We start from the raw sequence: 1,360 nt of genomic DNA, 5'->3' as shown, positions 1-1,360 counted from the left end.
ATAATTAATCATCATGAACATCGATAACAGTCGGAGGGCTACAAAAACTAATGCCGGTCTTAAAGGATTAGAAGATGTAGAGGGCTGTACATATAATCACTAAATGATAATGTTTCCATCGATTACAGTTAGATATTTTAGCCTCTACAAGTGCACATCGGGCTGCAATACAAAGGCTGATGTTATCTAATCGCTCGCATACCTACTGTTCATTTACAAGGCGTGCCTCACTCTACGGGCAAATAAAAGGCATCGATAAAAAAAATTAGAAAACGTTTATTACAATATAATGTTTATAAATTCAATAACAAATACATCACATTTGACGACGGGTACCGAATGAGATGCCCGACTGCTGACCCTTGTTGGTGCCGTATTGCAGCGAGATGACGTTCTGTCCGGCCTTCAGCTGCTCTTCGCTGAATTCACGAACGTTCTTATCGGCTTCCTTCGGGCCGATGGACGGCTTGCCGTAATTACCCGCCTTCCTGCCCAAGGACTGCAGACAAATCACCACCGAGTACAGGTTTTGTTTCTCCCACAGATCAATGGTCTGGAAAGTCTCCTGTGGGGGCACGCCGAGCTTCTTCGCCGCTTCCAGGAACGCGTTAATATTCTCCATGCACTTGAAGGCCATCGTCGACTGGTTGACTTTCTTCACTGACCCTTCCTGGATAGCGTTGACTAGTTTGCAAAGTAGCGTACCATCCTTAAGTACCTCGTAAAGATTCTCGGCGGTTCCGGAGGTGTTGGCCGGTTCGCCAGTTAGCTTCCTGATCCACTCGAGGGTCTCCTGTGCAATCTCGTCGTTGTACTTGCTGTGGATGCGAGCCTGGGCCTCGGCGTTGATGCCGGCTTTGCCTGCGCGGTGTTCAGCCATGTTGTGTGTTGACAAGTGTGCGGCTACGTGTCCACTGAACTCCTCGTGATAAGCGTCCTCACAATATCAGCTTGACGATACGTATGATAGCGACTATCGCTTTTTCTACGTACCAGTATACGGTTTATCGCGTCGCAGCATTATCTTGCCGTATAAGTGATTTATAATTGTGATTAAATGACGGCATGCATTAAACTTAGAAAATGTTAGTCACAAGATTAGTTATGTCATGGCCGTATTCATCTGTGCACACAATACAGACTACATTTTTGGAGCTAGACGTTTTAAAATTTGTATCACCAATTTATTATTTATTGCTTTAAAACACTGCACTAAACCTACCGGAAAAATTGCTTGCTCGGTATTGAAATATTACACATTTTATTTTTTATTAATGTGTGTATTTTTTCGTATATATACAAATTGTATCGTGTGGTCTAGAAAGCTCTAGAACAGTCGGTCACACTTATCAGCTGATAG

The 1,360-nt window shown here is 43.6% G+C and overlaps 1 protein-coding gene across 1 annotated transcript; it reads right to left on the bottom strand.

Annotated features, from left to right (window-relative positions):
• Positions 1 to 260: 260 nt before the first annotated feature.
• Positions 261 to 966, bottom strand: LOC119193255 (myophilin-like). Its single transcript, XM_037446875.1, has one exon. The coding sequence runs from the start codon at positions 878 to 880 to the stop codon at positions 317 to 319; it is 564 nt and encodes a 187-aa protein (XP_037302772.1). The 5' UTR covers positions 881 to 966; the 3' UTR covers positions 261 to 316.
• Positions 967 to 1,360: the final 394 nt, after the last annotated feature.

Source organism: Manduca sexta, unplaced genomic scaffold (assembly GCF_014839805.1).
Source record: "Manduca sexta isolate Smith_Timp_Sample1 unplaced genomic scaffold, JHU_Msex_v1.0 HiC_scaffold_3827, whole genome shotgun sequence".
Classification (NCBI taxonomy): Eukaryota; Metazoa; Arthropoda; class Insecta; order Lepidoptera; family Sphingidae; genus Manduca; species Manduca sexta.
This window is presented reverse-complemented; position numbering and strand designations above follow the sequence as displayed.

Bases quoted from the DNA above. Each gene is read 5' to 3' on its own strand.
- LOC119193255 (XM_037446875.1), bottom strand. From the start codon at position 880: ATGGCTGAACACCGCGCAGGCAAAGCCGGCATCAACGCCGAGGCCCAG.